The sequence below is a fragment of the Orbicella faveolata genome, unplaced genomic scaffold (assembly GCF_042242905.1).
Source record: "Orbicella faveolata isolate gen_17 unplaced genomic scaffold, um_ofav_v1 contig_12, whole genome shotgun sequence".
NCBI lineage: Eukaryota > Metazoa > Cnidaria > Anthozoa > Scleractinia > Merulinidae > Orbicella > Orbicella faveolata.
In genome coordinates this window covers 18,506,429-18,526,918 of record NW_028301539.1, presented here as the reverse complement: position 1 = coordinate 18,526,918, position 20,490 = coordinate 18,506,429, and the positions used below count along the sequence as shown (strand labels likewise).

The 20,490-nt window shown below is 37.2% G+C and overlaps 2 protein-coding genes across 4 annotated transcripts in view; one reads left to right on the top strand and one right to left on the bottom strand.

Moving 5' to 3' along the window:
- LOC110059570 (mannosyl-oligosaccharide 1,2-alpha-mannosidase IA-like) overlaps positions 1 to 16,222 on the top strand; it is a 25,294-nt gene extending 9,072 nt beyond the window's left edge. Inside the window, exons 5-12 of the mRNA XM_020766284.2 lie at positions 719 to 813; positions 2,113 to 2,236; positions 2,737 to 2,830; positions 3,177 to 3,292; positions 9,474 to 9,572; positions 9,973 to 10,090; positions 10,639 to 10,811; positions 11,593 to 16,222. Of these exons, the coding sequence (XP_020621943.1) occupies positions 719 to 813; positions 2,113 to 2,236; positions 2,737 to 2,830; positions 3,177 to 3,292; positions 9,474 to 9,572; positions 9,973 to 10,090; positions 10,639 to 10,811; positions 11,593 to 11,817 (1,044 nt within the window). The 3' untranslated portion in view covers positions 11,818 to 16,222. The remainder of the gene's footprint in view (positions 1 to 718; positions 814 to 2,112; positions 2,237 to 2,736; positions 2,831 to 3,176; positions 3,293 to 9,473; positions 9,573 to 9,972; positions 10,091 to 10,638; positions 10,812 to 11,592) is intronic.
- On the bottom strand, positions 14,623 to 20,490 carry LOC110059575 (mitochondrial transcription rescue factor 1-like). Of its 3 annotated transcripts, XM_020766294.2 has the most exons (4): positions 20,234 to 20,490; positions 19,232 to 19,304; positions 17,655 to 17,705; positions 14,623 to 16,839 (listed from the first exon to the last, which is right to left on the bottom strand). In XM_020766294.2, the coding sequence occupies exons 1-4, from the start codon at positions 20,461 to 20,463 to the stop codon at positions 16,765 to 16,767; spliced, it is 429 nt and encodes a 142-aa protein (XP_020621953.1). In that variant the 5' UTR covers positions 20,464 to 20,490; the 3' UTR covers positions 14,623 to 16,764. The 3 variants fall into 3 exon arrangements, with proteins under 3 accessions (XP_020621953.1, XP_020621951.1, XP_020621952.1); XM_020766292.2 differs by having other exon boundaries at positions 14,623 to 17,705; XM_020766293.2 differs by having other exon boundaries at positions 14,623 to 17,705; positions 19,232 to 19,277.

The window sequence follows — 20,490 nt, the reverse complement described above, 5'->3', positions numbered from 1 at the left end:
CGATAGCATAGGATATTAGTTTGATGTGATTTTATTGTTTACACCAACTCGGCTGGCAACAGAATTAGAACGCACTATTCCATGATTCGATGTGACTATTTGATGATTAAATTAGTTCTTGTTTATTGGTGAAATGAAAATTTACGTTTTGAATAAAACAAAATCGTTCCTCTTTGACTTTTCAGCAGATATTTAACTTTTATATCCCATTTATCTCTAGCAGTGAGTTAAAAAAAGTGCACCTCTTTCTTATATTTTCGTGGAAACAAAAGTATCTTGTTGCATACATTGGCGAGGAAAACAAAATTATCAAATTACAAACGTTGGCGTGAAAAGTAATGCTACAAAATGAACGAAACTCAAGATTAAATAGCACAACGGTAATTGTAAGTTATTTTTGGGCAAAATACAAACATGAAACACACACACTGCTAAGATTATGTCTTATCAAGTTTTTGTCGGCTCATACTCTGCAAAGGGGAAAAGGCCTAGTTGACTACCAAGGGAGAGAACAGCAGGGGTGAGGACCTATGTGACTAATGCATCAGAGCCGTAAATTACACTCTGCACTATCTGAGATTGTCTCACTAGTTTCGTTTGTTACCTTGTTAACAGGAAACCCTTAAAGACACAAATGAAATCTGAATCATCGTGGTTTCTTAAGCTCCCTATTTATATAGTGACTACAGCAATCACTTTTTGTTGATTTGGTCATTAGGTATTTAAGGTCAAAGCCAAGGAAGTTGGTGACAAACTCCTTCCAGCATTCAACTCACCAACAGGAATACCATGGGCCATGGTCAATTTTGCCAGGTAGGATTCAACTGTGATGCAGTTATCAAAATTACTCTCATAATGTAGTGTTTCTTTTAGAGCCAGAGGCTATTAGAAAATCTTTGCCAGATAATGGATTGCTGTTCTCCTTTTCAGCTACCTTTAAGGCACCTCCCCTCCAATAATGCAACTGGCTTAGAGTTTAAAAGGTGGGGGCAAGTGAAAACTGAAACCTGCAGGTCCAATGGGCAAGTGTATTTCAGAGTTGTTCTGTTGCCCTGATAGATGTGTGTCACATGGGTTTCATTAGGGACCTTAAGCACCGACGACAATGAGCCCAGAGGACGACGACCGGAAGTAAAATTTCCCCTTACCACGCTACTGCGCATGCTAAACTCGTTGTCCACGTGAAGTTTAGGAAGTCAAAACGTCACGTTTGCCGTCCTGAGCGAACGTGAGAAAGTGTTAATCTATTTGTGCCGTGTTTCAGGCAGAAAATGTAAATTAAACTATTGAAATGAAAGTTGGTTATTTATTTAACCTCTTGGCTTTGTATTAACTAGATTTTACGGCGAGTTTAGAGTAGAAATCGTTGGTAATAAGATTATTTTGGGTTTGTCGATTTGTCCGTTGTTGAATTTGCTTGTCAGTGAAAGTAGAAAATTAAATGAATTCAGAAATTGAAAAATGACTCTCTATTTCATTTTCCTCTGGTTCCTATCTACACGTAGGCTTTCGCTTATGTTTTTAGGATAGAATTTTATACCATGAAGGTCATTTTAGATTATATCGGGCCGAAAATTCGGCATCATTCATCTCTTCGAATGAAAATCTGCTATGAGAAATCGGGATTTTTCGACATCAATTCCTCATGTAGGACTGAAAATTTGTTGTCATCGATAGTACCGTTTTCGTAGCTCAAGAGAAACAGGTCTTGGAACTCGTGAAAGACATGACAAAATTTTTCGATAGTTTTAGGTCGATGTTTACAAGAACTTAATTCTGTTTACATGTACTCGCAATTGGTTTTCACACCGTGAATGATGTCCTTGACCCAGTCCTACACAGTTTTACTCGTCGTCATCGTCCCATTCGTCGTCGGTGCTTAAGGTCCCTATTAACTTTTGAAGTAGGAGGACACTCATAGATGAGTAAGCAGGAAGAATGGGACACTTGACCTGAACTTTTCTATGAATAATTTGAAAGTAGGCGAGTATGAACTCTTGTCTACCCTGGTACTGGTACCCGGGTCCGATCTTCTATTGATTATATGACTGTTTACCTGAACAAAGTTCTAAGATCTGGTTTTGAATCGTCTTCTCATTCTGCTTACCCTAGTGGCAGTGGACATAACTGGGGGTGGGCATCTGGTGGATGTTCCATTCTAGCAGAATTTGGAACTATGCACTTGGAGTTTGTTTATCTGTCAAAGATCACAGGAGACCCAATCTATGCTAAAAAGGTAAGCTGTGTGGGAAGCAAATGTACCATGAAGGTTAATAGTGAGATTAGAGTAGACTATTCGGTACATATAAACCTCTTCAGAAATTCTTGGAAGTCCCTGTTGTACTTTTTTAAGGTAATAATAATCATATCTTCTGACAAGTTAATGGAATAAACATGCGTTTTAAATGTAGTTCTTATGTCTTTGGCTGTTCTAAAAACGTCCCAAGTGGTTTATTTTGTGGACAAAATCATTAACGGACTTAACTTTTACTTTGTTATTTTGTTTTCTTGGCGCACTTGTAAACTAGCTGGTGCATCCTGTAGACTCTGCTTATTAAGTCTATAGGACGCCCCATTACCATAACTAAGTTTGCGACCAATTAAAATAAGCTATGTCTTTGTCCATGTCTAAACTAGAGGTTATTGTGAGTTTTTAGCATGTAGTTCATACCCAGGTAAGTTACAGTGTATGTATAGATAGTGACAGTAGACTGAAGTTTGTTCTATCTGGTCTAGGTGAACAGAGTGCGAGAAGTTCTGGATCAGATAGACAAGCCAAATGGATTGTATCCAAACTATTTAAATCCCAGAAGTGGGGTTTGGGGCTCACGTAAGTTCAATGTTTTCAGTTCTGCAGTCACTGTGATATTAATAGATAAATATGTTTTCACAAGAGCTGTTTGTTTTAAAGACATCCTGATTTAGCTGGTGTTCAACTGTCATTTTTGTGGCATGAATTGTCCAGAAATATTCTTAAATTGCATGTAGGTCCCCTGGACAGGATACTATTTCATCTCAGTTAACACAGAATTGTATGGCAAATAGTTACATATTTATTGACCAAGACATCACATGGGACTAAGGGCAGCAGAAAAGCCTGCTGTTGGAAATTGACCAGAATCTGTAAGAAAAATGATAAATGACATATTTACCTAAACCTTCTCTGAAATCAATAGAGCATGTTTCCCTGGGTGCCCTTGGAGACAGTTTTTATGAGTACTTGATCAAGTCATGGGTTATGAGTGGACAAACAGACAATGTGGCCAGGAGGATGTATGACAAAGCTGTGGAGGTTTGTGTTAACTAGCCAGCATTACACTGTCTTGCCTGTGATATCAGAACAAAACCTGAAACAGAGACACATTTTTATGGAGTGCTTTACTTTGTATGTCTCATAACTAATCAGATATGAGATCACTGCATGTGTTCAGGAAGGACTGGATAATGCAAGACACTCAGGTCTAAGACCATTACTATGTTGTCTTACATGGCTTTAAATGTCTATGCTATGCTTTAGTTGAGGTCGTTGAGTACCTAGCATTAGGAAAACTACATGTACATGACCTGCCAGCTGTCCTATGGTGACCTAGCTGCAGCTGACCCTCTGAATTATGTGGTATTTTATTTGCCTGCAAAAACAGAAGAATTTGTTCCAATACTCCCTTAGGACTTCCCTGCCTCACAATGTGCCACCCTCCCTTCTTCCCTTTCTCCTTCCCTATGTCCTTCCTGCCATGTCTTCCTGGATCCTCTTACCCCTCCTCCCTCTTTTACTTTTCCATTTCCCCTTGAATGAATGAATGAATGAATGAATGAATGAATGAATGAATGAATGAATGAATGAATGAATGAATGAATGAATGAATGAATGAATGAATGAATGAATGAATGAATGAATGAATGAATGAATGAATGAATGAATGAATGAATGAATGAATGAATGAATGAATGAATGAATGAATGATTAGATTCATGTTACAAAAGGGACCAGAAAAGTGTTCCTTTTTGTAACCTTTCTCAAGTTCCCTTTTGTAACCTGGCTGATGTGTTTTCTAACTTGTAAATCTGCTCTATTTAGTTGCAGTTTTCTTCTTTCTTTTATCTTTCTGTTTAGGAGGAATGTATTAAATGCTGAAACTTGTTGTTTTGGCGAATGCAGATTTAAGCCGGCTTAAATCTTCCAATGCAAATTAGCTATTTATAGCTTTCATATCATTTAACGCTTATTTTTACTGAATTTTACGCTGAAGGCCTCTATTTTCGTTAGGTTCATTTTTTTTTTTTAAACTAGTCGGATATTACGTCCGTTTCTGCTAAGCATTGGAGCAATAACAGCCAAAATACTATTACCAAAATACCTCATAACATGGTAACATTTCAGGAAGAAATTACCACGATTTTAGCTCTAAAGCTGACCCTGCGAGAGAAAATTTAATCTGTATTGAGGTTATCCATAGTTTTACTGACTTAGGTTGATTTTTCACTCCAGTTCAAAGCAAACTTGAGCGCATTTCGTCTTAAAAGGAATAGCTGCTGATAATGAATTTCAAGTAAAGCAATGACCGATGGTTTCGGTTGTTGTTGTTGTTCTTTTTTGTTATTTTGATGCCTTTAACTTAAGTCAACAAAATAACACCTAAAACTTTTTGTAGCTTTCGTGAAGTGTTCTGCAGTCTTGTATTTTTGTAGTTTAGATTTAAGCTTCTCCTTTTATCGGAGCACGAACATGTAAGTTTTTATTTGTCAGAGAAGATTGCTGTTAGACCTTTGGTAAAGGACACGTGTTTCGTAAGGTTCGTAAGTTGACAAAATGATTTGACGTTCCGTTTTCTGTTACTAAGTTCCCCATAGTATTTTGCTTTGCATTTGAACCTTTATTAACAATTATTGAGACGGAGTTGTCCAGTGAGGTTTTTCATCTCCTGAAAGGTTGACTGTTGCTGTCAAGAACTTATACTGCGTTCACATTTATTAAATGTCATGACTTATTAAAACTCCTACGATCTGCATAAGTTTATTTATGTTTCATTCAATAACGGATATACAAATCAGCACTTGATAGGCTACCATAGTCTGCCGAAAGTTTCGCGATCAGCTGCATGTGCAGCGGTTTTGCCCGATCATGACTAAAACACTACACGAATACATACGAATAACATAAGGATACATACGAGTACATGCAAGTGACATACGAATACATATGAGTACATTTGAGTACCATACGAGTTCATACAACATACGATTACTTACGAGTAACATACTTATACATACGGACATATATATGGACTTTAAATGTACTTATGTTAAGAGAATAATCAAAATTTGCAAATTTGAAAAAAAAGTTAGACCGTTTTACTCCTTACTTGAGGAAAGGGAGAGAGGTTCAATTCAATGTGGCACATGTGGCAAATGTGGCACACGTGCATGTGTGCAGTACCCGTGCATGTGTGGCACTTGCACACGCTCATGTGTGTCTGCAAAACATGACCCGCGCACATGTAAAAATGTAATGTAACAAGAAAAATAGTACATTTGGTGTTTATTACCCTCCTGCCATCGTATTTTGCTCCTATGTATTCGTATGTAACCAATGTATTCGTATGTAACCTGTATGTTACCGTAAGCGTCTGTATGTATCCGTATGTTACTCGCATGTACTCGTATGTTACTCGTATGTATTCATATGTACTTGTAAGTAATCGTATGTACTGGTATGTATCCCTATGTTACTCGTTTGTATTTGGATGTCACTCATATGTACTGGTATGTACTAGTCAGTGTATATACATTTCATGTTTATTACCCTCCTGCCATCGTATGTTGCTCCTATGTATTCGTATGTAACCAGTATATTCGTATGTAACCTGTATGTTACCATATGCGTCTGTATGTATCCGTATGTTACTAGTATGTACTCGTAAGTCACTCGTATGTACTCCTAAGTACTCGCATGTACTGGTATGTATTCGTATGTCACTCTTATGTACTCGTAATTACTCGTATGTACTGGTATGTATCCCTGCGTTACTCGTATGTACTCGTATTTCACTCGTATGTACTCGTATGTATTCCTTAGTACTCGTATGTACTGGTATGTATCCCTATGTTACTTGTATGTACTCGTAAGTCACTCGTATGTACTCCTAAGTACTCGCATGTACTGGTATGTATTCGTATGTCACTCTTATGTACTCGTAATTACTCGTATGTACTGGTATGTATCCCTGCGTTACTCGTATGTACTCGTATTTCACTCGTATGTACTCGTATGTATTCCTTAGTACTCGTATGTACTGGTATGTATCCCTATGTTACTCGTATGTATTCGTAAGTCACTCGTATGTACTCCTAAGTACTCGCATGTACTGGTATGTATTCGTATGTCACTCGTGTGTACTCGTAAGTACTCGTATGTACTGGTATGTATCCCTATGTTACTTGTATGTACTCGTATGTCACTCGTATGAATTGAGAGTTGGATATCGACTAGCACAATTTAGGGGGTGATCATGCGCGCAATTCCAAAACCGACTGAACACGGGGCACAAGGCTGATTTCGAAATTTTCTTGCCTGATTACTCTCTGAGTGGTCCTCCTTTCGATACAGTTACAATTACTAACTGATGCCTAAACGACGTGAATTCCTAGTTACAGGTATACAACTGGAAGTTGTTTTCCAATTAGAAATCGAGATAACAAACGATCTTTAAGGGATACTACCTTATTAGGTTTAGGGGAACTATGTCTTCAGCTATGGGACAGTCTTCGTTCAAGTATGCTGCTGCGGAGGACTGGAATGATCTTCCCAAAGAGTTAAGGGAACTCAGCTCTGTTTTTGGTTTTAAAAATAAGCTTTTTTTTTAGTATTTCTTAGATGTAGATCTCAAGGAACATAATTGTACTGCTCGTAAGTGGGTACATATTTTTCTGATTTTTAATATTCTTCTGATATTATTGTGTGGATGTATTTTTGGATGACTATATTTTATATTGCTGATCACCGGTTTATACCGGCTACTCCCTTAGGTTCAGCTGATCGGTTATTTATCAGGATAAATAAAGATTTTATCATTATTTTTATTATTATATCAAAAAACATTCAGAAGATGAACTACATTTTTAAGACGCATCGCATACGATACACGTGCCATATACTTGATGTGTGGGTCAAATCAGATCATGTCAAACACTGTAGTGAACGATGCCCGCTGGACTTGAAAGAGAATGCGCTCTGTGTACGCCCTTTCTGGGGTAAGGGCTGTCAACAAACAGAGAAAGACCTGAGTGGGCGCGGCCTTTAAGGAAAAATTCCTGTTTTAAGACAGAGCACTGTGTTCTTGTGTCCATGCTTGAGACAAGCACTGCGATCATTTTAGTTCAGTGCGTGTTCATCTTGGATACTTAACATTTTCTGTGCACAAAGCAATTTAGACAATCCACATTAAGAGGTCTCCTCCATGAAAGTTGAGAAGGCAATTTCTGATTGAGCTGTGCAATGCGAACCAGGACGACACACAGTACCACAAATAGGCCTAAATTACAGCACTTAAAGGGAAATGATAGCCGTGGATTTTCTGGCATGGCAGGAAGATGATGACGAAGTGCCATGTTATCAGTTAGCTATGTTGTATGACCAGTGTAACTATCGCAACAGAAAATGTGCACAATTAAAAGGAGGAACAAACTGACGTAGAAACTCAAAACTAGAAATGAAAATGTCGTAACCTTGACGTTGCTTGATGCTCTGTTGACCACGCCTAACACGTAGTGGAAGGTATCACGCTCGTCGGTTTGATAATTTTCATTTAAGTATGGAAATTCATTTTGCAGCGTTAGAACTCTACTGTTGCATGCATTAGCTGTTAAATAACAAAGAAACCTAGAACACGAGAAATAGTTAGTGACAAAATGTCATAGTGGCATTTTTTTTCCGGACCATGTTTCTTTTTGTCACTTAAAAGAAATGGTTTATGCAGGCTATTAAAAAAAGATCTAAAATGAAATCAATACAGGGCTGTTGTTCTGTGGTATATACTTTGTGAAACGGAAGTCTAGATATGTAAAATAAATCACATCACGCCAAAAATATATTTTTTTTTTCAAAAATGCGCTAATGTTCCCTTTTGTAACATTACGGCACCGATGTACAATTTGGGAAACATTTCCTAAATCATAGAAAAATATCAATATATTTTTTGAATTGATTTCTTTTTGTTATATAAAGATCGCTTAAATTAAGCCCAAAATTCCACCATCAACCATAGTATTTGAACAGCGATACGGCTTCGCACATGAAATTCGATAGAATACGTAAAAACTGGAATTTAACATTCTATGCCTTATTGAATAGTCTTTACAAAAATGTCTATATTTCAAAAACCACTTGATGGATTGCCTTGAAACTTTCGTGGCACTTTTTTAATACATATAGCTACCATCCCAACGAGTTTCAATACAATTCATTGAATTAGACTTCCGTAATAACAATTTTCTGTAAAGAGTGCAACCTTTGCGGACTTTTTGATTTCTTGAAACCTTTACTCGATCATGTTAAGTATATCAAAACGTTACAGAATTTTTTCTCGCCTTTCCTTCCAAACTAAAACTTCTGTGGAAGTTCCACGGTATATGTACACTTTGTTGACGCTTTTCTATAACGCTGATAGCACATAATTCTGGATTTATGGGATAAAAGTTGGGCGAATCCACAACTATGTTCCCTAATGTAACATTTTTTGTTCATTTTGACTCTTACTCAGCCAAACGAAAAGTAAATTCAACAATCTTCATACCAATAAAAGAGGACACTAATAGCTTTCAAACAATACCAAAATCATTGAAGGAAATTAAATTTTAAACGATAAGGCTAAAATTGAAAAAATGTTACGTTAGGGAGCAACGAAGAATCTAAGAACGAATGAATGAATGAATGAATGAATGAATGAATGAATGACTATTTGAGTGTCATTAGTACTTAGCTTCAAAAAAAACTAATTTCGGACACTATTTACTCTTTAAAATATACTTTAGCTAAAGTTAAAATTATTTACAATTTAATGAATAATGTATAAAGTAAATAAATAAGTAAGTAAATACATAAATAAATGAAATAGATGAACTTAGTAAGATTTAAAAAGCTTAAAAGATGTCAAATATGTGTATGTAGCAGCATATATCACAGTCCTTTCAATTATCTATTAAGTGTGATAAGTCTTTACTTTTGATACTGTTTTTAAAACTCATAACATTAGGCTTCTCTCTATCAGGTTTGTCTAATTTGTTCCAAAGATGGGGCCCAAAATATCGTAAAGAGTGCTTTCTATAATGTACGCTGCGAAAACGTGGAATATCTTCCCTGTCCTTCCATCCTCTCTCCACTGCCTACCTATTTTCTTCTCTGCCTCCATGTCATTATCTCTCCCTCCCTTTCCTTCTCCTTTCTTATCGTCCTAATTTCTTCATTCATTTATTAGGCAATAGAAAGAATGTTGGTTAAAAGGTCTTCACCATCCAACCTTACATATATTGCGGAGTACAAGTTTGGCAGACTGGAACACAAAATGGATCACTTGGTATGACTCACATTATGACTTTTGGTTTCATGTCAGAATTACATCTGTCTTTAATAAAATGCTAAGCTTTAGTTATCAAGTTAACATGATAATGATAGTGTTCAACGTAGGCATACCTTCTGGTTAACAGCAAGAATGCAAGCCATCCAAGTAAAAAACTGGTGGTCTCTTCTCAGAGCCTAAAGTGACTAATTTATTTCTTAGATGAACAAAACTTCAGAAATTTACAACATCTCTCAAAGTGTTTTGCATTTTGCAAAATGTATTGCATATTTGCACAGGCTACAACATTTAGTTGTAGCCTGGGTTGATCAGCCTTTGACTTCCTCATGAGTTTTTGCCTTTTATAATCTGATCAAAAATTCAACATTAATTTTACTCTTTTAAACTCAATTTTAAGGCATGTTTTACCGCTGGAATGTTTGCTCTTGGAGCTAAAGGTTCTCGAAATGAGAAGCATTTCATTAATCTTGGAGGAGAGATTGCTAACACTTGTCATGAATCCTACCGCAAAACAGGTAATCGAGGGAGAATTAAAATGATTACCCATATCAGTTTCTCTGGACAAAGGAATATGTTCAAGTCAAGTGAATTACTACACAGTTTGAACAATTAATTAGGTTATCTATATTGCACACAAATCGATGTAAACATAGTTCCCACAGATATTATGTAAATTTATAAAAATTCACATACTTTTTCCTAACTTTTCCTTGATAAAAACAAAGTTTCCCTGACCAAATACAAAATGCCCAAAATAGTGGCCTCCCCGTACATTCGTGTACCGATAAGTTTTCCAAAAAGGTGCCTGCTGGAAAAATATTGTTGAGATTTTATTAATAGTGACCTCAAGTGATTTTGCCAACCTTCACTCAGATCAAATCAGACAGTGGTGTCATAATTTCGTCTTTCCCTGTCTTTTCTCTAAAATGTCAATCTTCCTGGACTCAAAATAAAATTCCCTGACTTTTCCCTGGCCTTGAAGCATGTTTCCCCTTGCCCATTTCCTGAGCTGTGGCAACGCTGTCTAAGTTAGAGATGATAGCCTGATTGTCTATCTCTACAGCTACTGGTATTGGCCCGGAGGCATTTAGATTTGAGGGACCACATGAAGCAGTAGGTCTGCGCGGTAATGAGAGGTACTACATACTTCGACCTGAAGTTATCGAAGCATACTTCTACATGTGGCGATACACGCATGATCCCAAATATCGAGAATGGGCCTGGGAGGCAGCTCAGGTTAGTATATAACGAGGATTAAGTCATCACAGTTTGACCTTGAAATATTCCCAATCAAACAAAGCCAGACTAAAAGACAGACAAACCTTATTTAACTGGCCTTTTTGTATCATTAGGCACATACACTGCAAGCTTACGCCACAATCATGAATAATTATTGTAATTAACTATTAATTATTATTATTATTATTATTATTATATCTCTCAGTTAGTACACGTGCTGTGATTGGTCAATTTAGCGGGCCGTACTCTCCTGTATGGCCTGCTAAAATTTAAAGTTGGTTTTGTTGCCAAACTGTTTCGTGATTTATCGATAAGTGTTCTTCACTTTTATAGCAAGTGAAAGTTTAAAACTTTCTTATACTCTAAATTATGTAATGAAGTGTGCTAATGACGTAAAAACAGTTTCAAACTTACTCGTTTTGCTTTCGAGGTGTGTCAAAAATTTGAAGCCTTTCCGAGTCCGCGTGAATAGAAATCGTTTCCAAACCCGTCAGGCACACAGTAGAGATATAATAAATATCTTTTACTAACCTCGTCTTCTCGGTCCATATTGTAAGTTACGGATCCTCATTTTTTTCCCCTTCAATTTATGAACCGCACGCTTCACGCTTGGGCCATAAATTGAAGGGGAAAAAACTTGGTCCGTAACTTACAGTATGGACCTCAAACTCGGTTAGTACCTAAGAGGTATTTATTTTTTATAGAGTCCACTCATGTAATTGTTTAGGTATCAGTTTACCTAAGTTGACCGCCTTGCTATTTTCCTGTTATGTTTTAGAACATTGAGAAGTACTGTCGTGTTGGTGTAGGATATTGTGGAATTAGAGATGTTGCCATAACAGCAGTTTCACATGATGATGTCCAACAGAGTTTTTTCTTGGCAGAAACTCTGAAGTACTTGTACTTGATATTTTCTGAGGACAGCCTTATTCCATTGGACCACTGGGTCTTCAACACAGAGGCCCATCCACTCCCTATAATCGGCAAAATGCAGAGTAGATAGTTAGGACGTCTTAATTCTTTTAATGTGTTTAAAATTAAATTACTCACATATAGATTTTGGAACCTGACATGTACAGATTGTGCATTTCCAGAAAACATGCATACTCACTCCAAGGAAGGTTTATTGAAATTCTAGTTGGGGGGCAGGGGGGAGGGTGGCTACAAACCAAACTTTTAAAAGAAACTATGTTGCTAAACTGGAATTTCCAGGGGGGTGGGGTAGGGGTTCAAACTTAAAAACCTTCCAGGGAGGGGTATGGATATTTTCTGGAACAACACATTAGCTTACATTTCCAGGTTCTGTAGGTTTAGTAATATTCATACAACTTAAAATGTACAGGTTATTTCAATATAAGTAATATAACTACTCTGCTCATGATAATATTTGGATTCTAACAAGGTAAGAGATGTTTGCATTCTTCCTGTACATTTTTCAATGCACCATTACAAGACAATATCCAGTGATTTATGTAATCAAACTTGGAACTGTTTTTTAAGTCTGGTCCAGATTTGCAAGATAAGTATAAGTAAACTGAGCACAGGGGTGTTCCTGCACTTGCAATAAGCATGGGCACAAGTCAATTTTAGCCTGTCTGGGCGGGCTTTATTATTTTTTTTCAGAACAAATGGATAGGTTGCAAACCAAACCAGGAGGAGAATAGGAAGAGCATGAAAGAAAGTTCTGTATGCTCCAGGGCAGATCTAGGAGGAGGGTGCACGGGGTGTGCACCCCCCTGAGTTGAAGCCTTCTTCGTGTTCACTTTTAAAATTTGTTTACCTCACCAGTCAGTTATGCCATTCCTTAGTGGTGCACCCCTCCTAAGAAAAATCCTGGATCCACCCCTGTGCTCTCCCCATATTCTGCATTGCTTTCCAGCATAATTATGTTCATTTGAGCATTTGAGCATAATTATGTTCATTTGAGCCTTAACAAGCTTAATGAACCTTCAATCAATCAACTTCAAGGATATACACATGCACAGTCCTCACTAACAATAATGCAGCATGGAAGTCTATTATGTCAGAGGACATCTAGGGACAAAAGCATTGCTGAAAGGTGTTGCAACATGCTTGTCATTACACTTGTTTCGCTTGGGTTTGCTTTGATGACACAAGGAAGATGAGCTCAAGAAAATGGAACTTTTTTCCTTATTCTTGTGCTTATTTCTCCTTGGTGTGCACTTTGGGTTTTCTTGTGCTCATTCTTGTACTTATCCAATAGCTTTTATCTAATCCATGATCATGTAAAATGTGTCACAATACTAGTCAAACACAGTGCGTCAGTTATTGGCCTGAAATGACCATTAGAGAACTACTTTGGAGGTTTTAAACCAATGAAGCTCAAACTATACGACACAACAGATATTGCGAGTCCAAACAATCACCACAACATCCAACGATCACCTTTGTTTTAGTTTTCAGTTATGAAAATTCTTAGTTAATTGTGCAATAGATATAAAGATCTAAATTTTGAAGTAGTTTCCTAATGATTGTCTCAAGCCTTCACCTCAACCAAAGTGAGCCAAGGATCTAATGTTATTAATCCAGAGTTAATATTTGGAGTAAATATGTAAAAAGCATCAAAAGAAAAGACCCTGAGTTGTGAGAAACATTAGGAACAAAATGGTTAACCCAAGTGGTCTCACCAATATGTTCCTGAAGATCATCACCAAGTTCAGGTCTATCCAAAATTATCAAACAGCACCTCTTCTGCAAGTTGCCTTAAAAGAAGTTGTTTATTGACCAAGGTGAAGGTGCCAATGGTGGATATCTTAATCTCTTGGTCTTAAAATCTCCCATGGTTTTCATGGGTAAAGTTGAAATTTTATCTGCTCTAGGAGACACTCAAAGAAAGAACTGACACCCTAAAGAATTTTTGGGGTGTATTTCAGGCATGCAACAGGCCAATTTGGGTGTTGTTTGGAGTCATCAAATGTAATTAGGATATTTTTGGGGATGTTCTGTTCTAGCACATACAGTATGTTAAGGTGTTAAGGTTGAGATAAGCATATACTGGTTAATTTTTTTTCTGTGCTTTTATGGTCTGCATCATTGCCTGCTTTGTTGTGGTTTGACTTGCCTTATTCAGGGTGTTTTATATTTTAATTTGGGTTTATTTTCCACAGATTTAAGACTTTTTTTAGGTATTCAATTATTGTGGCTTCACATGAACTTTTTTCCTCTCATTTACTTCTGTGGGATCTGTGCAAGTTTATGTCACAATGAATAGACAATGTCCAATGACTACAAAACAACTGAAAGCATTTATCATGTAGTTCATGGACAAAAATCTCAGGGTTATGTCAAAATCATGATTCTACCTTTCAACAATTATTACAGTGCATGTATGCATGGAGCAACATCAGTGTATAGTTGCTATTTTTTTAACATATTAACTAATTTTAAGAAATTGTCATCAAATCAAAGATCACCTTAGAGTAATAGCTTTCTATGTTAGAAAACCATTAAAGTAGGAATAAGGATAATTTGTCAAGTTGAAGAAAATCAAGACATGTTGCTAAATATGGCGAGACCGATGACCTTAGAAATTTAAAAGGGGAAACTGGTGTTAATTGTGACAATGCTCCTTCTATGATAATGTTTTTGCACCAGCTTTGGTAAATCCCTTTGACACCACCCTGGGCAGCTTGGGTGTATTTTTTTATAGTAAGAGTGATAAGGGTGGGGTTTTTGTGGGTCATTATTTTGTTTATTACTTGTATGCTAATTGCAAATTCATCCTGGGTCACCATACTAATACATGATCACAAACAGATGTTCAGAAACATTTCAGACTTCAAACAGGTTCTCTTCCCTTCACATTTTATTGGGCAACAAGTCAAAAATTCAATACAAGCATATGACTATAACAGAGCTACGCTACATGCAGTCCATGTTTTACTTAGTTCTGCAGCTTGTCGTTTCATGTTAAGCAGTTAGGAAGGCATTCTATACCATTCTCTCAGAAACCTCTCATAAGAAAGCACTCTAAAAGGCTTAGTTCTGTAACTTGTTAAAAGCAGCTAGTAAGAGCTGTTGACACAATGACAGTGTAAGCAAATAGAATTCTCAAGTGATTTTCCTTTCTTTTTTCGTAGTGTTTCCTAAAAGAAATAGAAAACATGTTCTTTGTATTCCATGATGCAATGATCTCTATTAAATTTTCAAATTAAAATCTTGTGACCCAGTATTTTTACTTATTGTGTTATATTACTAGCCAAGATTATTTTTATCTATCATGCATGCTATTTATGTTTTGGTCATAGAACAAATAACAGGTTCACACAAAAATGTCTACTTATTTTCTAACTGTTTCTCTTATACGAAGTACACACTTTGACCATGTTTTGCATTGCTCTATTCCACATCTTTGGATTAAATTACGGTATGTACTTGATGGTATTAGGCTAATGATACTTAATGACTGGGTGGTGGGGCAGGCCTCTTAAAAGCAATGCAAACGTTTATTTTAAAATCATGGAAGTGGCAGTGAAAGGCCAGAATTTAATTGAATAATTAATGAATTAAATAGTGAAGCAGTTTTCAATTGAGTGTCATAAAACCAAAACCAAAGTCATCACTCCAGTCAAAATAACATACAATCCAATGAACCAATCAAAACTCAACATAAATACCTGTAGCTGACCTGAAGTGCAGGTAAACTTGCACATAGAAGTCACAATAATCAGAAGTAAAAAGTAAAACCAAAGAGTAAAACCAATCAGAAGTAAAATCAAAACCAATTATTGGTTTTGGTTTTACTTCTGATTGGATGAAAAAGTGTCAGGAGTTTTTTAGCCAATTGTGCAGCGTAGTAATGTAAAACCAATAACTTTAACGCTCAAGTGAAAACTGCTCTTAGTCATATTTTAAATACTCTCCAATTTTGAAAGGTTGCTTAGATGCTTAGGCTCCACCATTCCTAAATCAAATTGTCTTGAATGTTTGGGCCCAACCATGCAGTGACTATTTGTTTGCTTTAGAACAAATATATGGTCTCTTCAACTTGCAAGAACTGTGTTCTTTGTCTGGCATCACCTTAATCCACACAATACACAGAATGATAACGAAGTGAGAGAAAAATTTATAGCCTCATAACAAATGCTGAGACTATGGTCTTTTATAATACATTTTACTTAATGCACGGTTGTGTACATATTATCAGCAAGTGTACTTTGTACTTTTTGGAAGGCTTCTTCTATGTATAAGCTCAGGAGACACTAAATATTTCGGGTAACATAATTAGTCTTCATATCGTGGAGTATTAGTTCATAATCATTCATATCTGTTTTACTTCCTACACTTCACCCTAAATCCATTGTGTCATGTTAAAGATTTTTTTTTCCTTTGGTTACATGCTAAGTGGAAGGAGTAGTGAGAATAAAACAACAAAAACAGGAATAGAACCTTGTCATTTTGTCGCAAACCCTGCACCCTAACAAAGTGACCAGGTTAAGTCTGCATATGAGCCAAGTGGCTCCTCAGGCCAGCACTTATCTCCAGTTTCTGTAGCATGAAGCGACTAGGAGTATTTCTACTCCATCTGCTGGATGGGATGCTAGCCCATCACAGGGTTACCTGCCAGCATTAAATTCGCTGGTACCCATTGAAACACCTGGGTGGAGAGAGGCACTGTGAGAGTAAAGAGTAATTTTATTGGGAGTGTCCCCAAAATTATTAGTGGGCCTTCGGGCTGACTAGAAGTTTTAGACACTTAAATAAAGTTTATTGATTGATTGATTAATTGATCAATTAAGTGTATTGCCTAGCTAAGAACACATCGCAATGTCCCTAGCCAGGGCTCAAACCCAAACCGATCAATCCGGAAACAAATGCACTGACCAAGAGGCCACCATGCCTCCACACTCAAAGGGACCAGGCTATCAGTTTAACAATTCACTTCTCTCTATGAACAATGAACTGTCCTGAAGAAACTTTTAACATCAGCTTACCGTGCAATGCATCCACAAACATCTCTCTTAATGTTTAAATCCTTATTTTGCATGGAATTGCAACAATGAAGCTGCATGAATAAGTATACATGAAAAAAAAATTAATAACTACGATTGTTTGTGTGTGGTCACCATCTTGCTTAAAATGGCATCAGCTTATGGTTTTGAATCCCAGTGACAACTGAACTATTTCATTTGTAATGTGGGAGGTTGCTTTTACTTTCACTGTGCAACTTATTCATAACCAAAATTATTTGTGATATTAAGAACACAATGTTTCAGTACATGCTTTTTGTTTCCTGTCATCTCATTCACCCTTGAAAGGAGGCAACGTGGCCAAGTGGTTAGGGCCAGACTTCAAAGCCAGAGGTTGCGGGTTCGAGTCCCGCTTTGACCACTTAGCTGGAGTTGTGTCTTAGTAGTCCCTAGATCAACTCCTCGGTCATCCTTGTAAATAGCCAACTGGTCTGCCTCCTGCCAGTTGGGATTTTAAGCCTATCATGGTAGGTTGATGTATTTGTTTCTTTCAGTTTAAGTGACATGCCTGTGAACTAGCCAGGTTTAGCTAAGCGCATTGACCACTATAACCAACAATGTTTTGTTCGAACATCTTAATTTGTCAATCCTTGACTTCCCCTCTGACAAGGGCACTACAGCTCTATGTCATTTCATTATTCTCCATCTGCTGCAGCAGCATACTTTGGTCAGGATGTACTGAGCAACTGAAAGATTGTAACACTTTTCAGTCCCAAGACTGGGTGTAATCTTTCTCAAAATCCTCTCTTGGTATTGTCAGACTGCCATATCGCATCCCACTTAAGCGACGCTTGGCTTTCTTTGTAAAATCTTTGTCAATTGTTAACACCTTGAACCTAAACATTGCTACCTTGTCATCCTCTTTCGATCTTGTGAGGTCAATTTCATCTCCCTCATTCACCTAATTAAGGTAGAAAAGCAAATTTACTGTGAATACTTGAGCACATCTTACAGGGACAGATCCAGGATTTTTCTTAGGAGGAGGTGCACCACTAAGGAATGGCATATCTGACTGGTGAGGTAAACAAATTTTAAAAGCAAATACAAAGAAGAAGACTTCATCTTGGGGGGGGGGGGGGGGGTGTGCACCTCCTGCACCCAACCCCAAAGACCAGCCCTGTCTTAAGACTATACATTAGACTTGAAATGACTGGGGAGATTGGTAATGTGTGGTTTGCCAAGTAATTTAAGTTCAAGTGGGAGGTGCGGCAGTTAGTATGCTGGAACATGGATCAACCAGCCTCGGTCACAGACGACAGTGACTCATTGCATTGTGTTCATGGGACACTTACAGTGCCTCTCTCCACCTGGAGTTTCAACCGGTAACAGAGAATTTTTTAAAATGTGAGGGTAGCCTTGCAAGGGACTGTGGACTGTGTCCCATCCACGAGGAAGTAGAAATATCCCTAGTCACTTCAAGCTATGAGAACCAGATATAACCACTGGCCTGATGGGCCACTTAAGGCTCAAATACAGACTTACCGTGATTTTTGTAAGTCATAATAACAGAATTTGACAGCCAGACTTTTTCAGTCTCACATCATAACCTAGTGCATGTGCAACCTATTGCAGCAGTTATTTCATGGCTTCATGGCTTCTGAGTGTACTTATCTAACCCATTGACTCACAGAGCTTTTTGCCACAAACCCATTTTTGAGACATTTTGGAGATTTTCAGGCTGGATATGGGCCAAATAAGCTCCACTCTACTCAAAAAAGGCATTTGCAACATGACAGCATGCCTTTCTTTCCACAAGCATCACATTTTAAGACATTTTTGCTCAGGCATGCACAGAAATCAAAATTTAGGCTTTAGGCTTTTCGATTTTTTAATTTATTTTTTCGCCTTTCCTTTCTCTCTTTTTCTTTTCTTCTTACTGCAGTGATTGACCTTCTAGTGGGCTTGCTTCCAGTTCAAAAAATTCTGAGAAAGTATCATCAAGACGGGTAATTTTTACCATGGAGTAGCCACGTGTAGTCGCATGAAATTTCACTCTGAATTTTTCACTCAACTTTTTTAGCATTTTGTGCATATTTCAGGCCCCATTGAGCCAATCACTCTGATCTGGGTATCATTGGAAAGATCTTTTCCTCCTGTAGAAACTGAGCATAGACAATGCCAATTTTGGTCAAAGGTGATGATGTCAGAAGTGGAACAAAGGCCAAGGTTCATCACGGCCGGTTACGGGCGGCACAGGAGTCAATGGGTTAATGATTTTTATTTTATTTTATATATTTTTATAAACATACATTTTGGGGATTTTTTCAATGTCAGGCTCAAGATAGGTAGAGCCTCTTTAAATATAAATATTATTGTACTCATTGTTTTAAATGATTGACTTTGCGAAGGTCAAACCAAAAAAATGAATGTTTATTAGTAACAGTATATGCATAAGCATACAGTCAAAGTGAAACTGAATATGCTTACTTCTGATGCTGCTTTGCTTGTAATCTGTTTATTGAGGTATACATTTCTGGAAAGAACATAGTCTTTCACTTTGCTGCAAATTATTTTAAAGATTAAGGATCAGCAAGCAACAAAGCATTGAAACAGCAACATGAAGGCCAATAAAATGACAAATGAAATCCTGATAGCAATGAGATAAATTAACAATAATGTGCATGAAAAGGTTTGAAATTCTGTAGACAGGGGAAATGTGTGCCCCTTCCCTATCCCCACCACTGAGACATGGCCTCTGGGTTATGCATAGTACATTGCAGGCTCAAACAAAACTCATCAGAGGGAATATCACAGGAGATGTAAAAAGAAAAGGCAAAGGGACAGGTTACATCCAGAAGTATTTCAATCTTGAGCAGTAGTTGATGGGCATAATTATGTAAATTTGTGTGTGATTCATTTATGACCAGGTAATTCTGACTCCTTTAAGTTGTGTGTCAGAACTTTAATTTAATTTATGTGTTAAAGAGAAAGCTGGTGGATACTGTAAATTATGCAATATTTCAGAGTTTCATTCATCATCCTAGAATTTTGGGATACCGTTTGATCTCTGGTATGGTTTCAATCAAGGTTACATGAAAATTATTGAGGGCAGACTTTTTTTCCACTTTGTAAAGAAAATGTTCCTATTATTCGCATGTTGCCTTACAAATAATTTGTTCATAATTTTGGGGAGACCCTACAAGCACATTGTGCATGTTCCAGAAAATATCAATACCACCCCCCACCCGCTTTGGAAATAAATAATTTTCCAATTTATCTTCATACATTTCTTCAATTTTTTTGGTCTTGGGGAGCCCCCCACCCACAAGGAAATTCCAATCCCTTCTGTGGGGGTAGTATGGATATTTTCTGAAACTGCGGTTGATCATTACAATATACCAAATGACACGTGGTGTTTCAAACAATTTCCACAAACTTTTGTAACCTATATACGGAACAAGCATAGAGAATTTATTATTGACCACCGACCTTCTTCCTATGCCTAGGGCACTGGCTAACACACGGTCCACTCGTAAGCTTGGCACAACTAAGTCGAGCTTTTTCCCCTGAAGCACAGTTTCTGGATCATCAGAAATGTTTTCGTTTGGCTGCTCCTCATCACTACTATCTGCCGAGCAAAATCGGCTTCTAGGAAGACGTAATATAATGGTTTTAAACAAGTCAATATTTCTACGCTGAAACATCGCCGTGGCGGCCATGTTTACTTTCGTTCGCAGGCCTTTTCT

What these genes read in the sequence shown, in the direction of transcription:
- LOC110059575 (XM_020766292.2), bottom strand. Translation starts at nt 20,463, where the DNA reads ATGGCCGCCACGGCGATGTTTCAGCGTAGAAATATTGACTTGTTTAAA. An exon ending in GCCCTAGGCATAGGAAGAAG is followed by an intron (nt 19,305 to 20,233) that starts GTCGGTGGTCAA and finishes AATAATTTGCAG; the next exon opens with CAAAGTGAAAGACTATGTTC. An exon ending in CAAGCAAAGCAGCATCAGAA is followed by an intron (nt 17,706 to 19,231) that starts GTAAGCATATTC and finishes TACCTTAATTAG; the next exon opens with GTGAATGAGGGAGATGAAAT.